Source organism: Aplysia californica, unplaced genomic scaffold (genome assembly GCF_000002075.1).
Source record: "Aplysia californica isolate F4 #8 unplaced genomic scaffold, AplCal3.0 scaffold00755, whole genome shotgun sequence".
NCBI lineage: Eukaryota > Metazoa > Mollusca > Gastropoda > Aplysiida > Aplysiidae > Aplysia > Aplysia californica.
The window spans coordinates 158169-159262 of record NW_004798025.1 but is presented as its reverse complement, the minus strand read 5'-3'; the positions used below and the strand labels follow the sequence as shown (position 1 = coordinate 159262).

Genomic DNA, 1094 nt, shown 5'->3' with positions numbered 1-1094 from the left:
TCCTCTTTCCATTACGTGACGTCAGGGAGACCCAAATGTGGCCCCACAAAGAGTGGAGAACAGCTGAGTTTTGAATCTGGGGCAAAAGTTTACTTTTACTGAAAAAGAGACACAAGAGCGATGTATTAAGTTGACATGTTCATAGAGAAGTATTCTTGGTTTGAATTGTTTTCCGTTTGTTGTCAGATACTCTTTTAGACGTGGAATAAGCTGCGTTGAAAGAAGAGCTTTAGTTACCCTGTCAAGGAGAAGAGATATAAGAGTAAAAATGTGAGGCAGCGTGGTGGAATCAGGCTCTCGTCAATTTTTGGGCATGTAGAGTTATTGGTATCATCTTAAAGCTAGTTCACTTGTCTTTATTTGGATTTAAAAAATATCCATTTATCTTGAATACAAGTCGAGATATTTGCGAAAAAAGGAGGAGGGGTCACTTGTTTTCAGAGGTAAAATTAGTGAGAAAATGGTTGTCAAAGATTAGTTATTTCCTTAACTTCAGAGTCCGTGGTAACTGAAAATTTACATTTGTGTGCCTTTAATCAATGTTTTTTCAGAAAAATCCACACAGAAATGAGTTCTTTAATAAATGGGCATGAAAGGTGTTGAGTCGAAAAACAAAAATTTGATAAAAATTCACAAACCTGCGGAAAAATGCAGGTTTTTTTATTTTGATTATTTTGATGAGAGCCTGATCCCTCCACGCTGCCTCACAAATGTTCAGAATGCTCCAAGGAGTTCTTTCACTCCGGCAAGGATTTGAAAATAGTTAATCTCAACCTTTCGACTTGTAGCCTTATCTAAAAATTTCCTTTCTACTTACAGCGCATATCAAACCTTATGATATGACATAATAATCATGCTTCAAACGGACTACATCATACTCATTCAACGTTAATACTTTTCTGTTGTGCAGACACAACCCTGGAACGAAACAACTTGATGGAAAAAGTGTATCCACGGATTAAGGATTACTGTCGAGAAAAACACGGATTGGAGTTCCAGGTAAGTCTACTTTCAGTTTTGCCTGGCCGTCAATATATATATTCATTCATTCATTCATTCATTCATTCATTCATTCATTCATTCATTCATTCATT

The 1094-nt window shown here is 36.3% G+C and overlaps 1 protein-coding gene across 1 annotated transcript in view; it reads left to right on the top strand.

Annotated features, from left to right (window-relative positions):
* The window catches only part of LOC101857748 (NACHT and WD repeat domain-containing protein 2), a gene marked incomplete in the record, with an annotated part of 55175 nt that overhangs the window by 9079 nt on the left and 45002 nt on the right, over positions 1 to 1094 (top strand). The window contains 1 exon segment of the mRNA XM_013088515.2: positions 911 to 999. Coding sequence (XP_012943969.1) covers positions 911 to 999 — 89 coding nt within the window.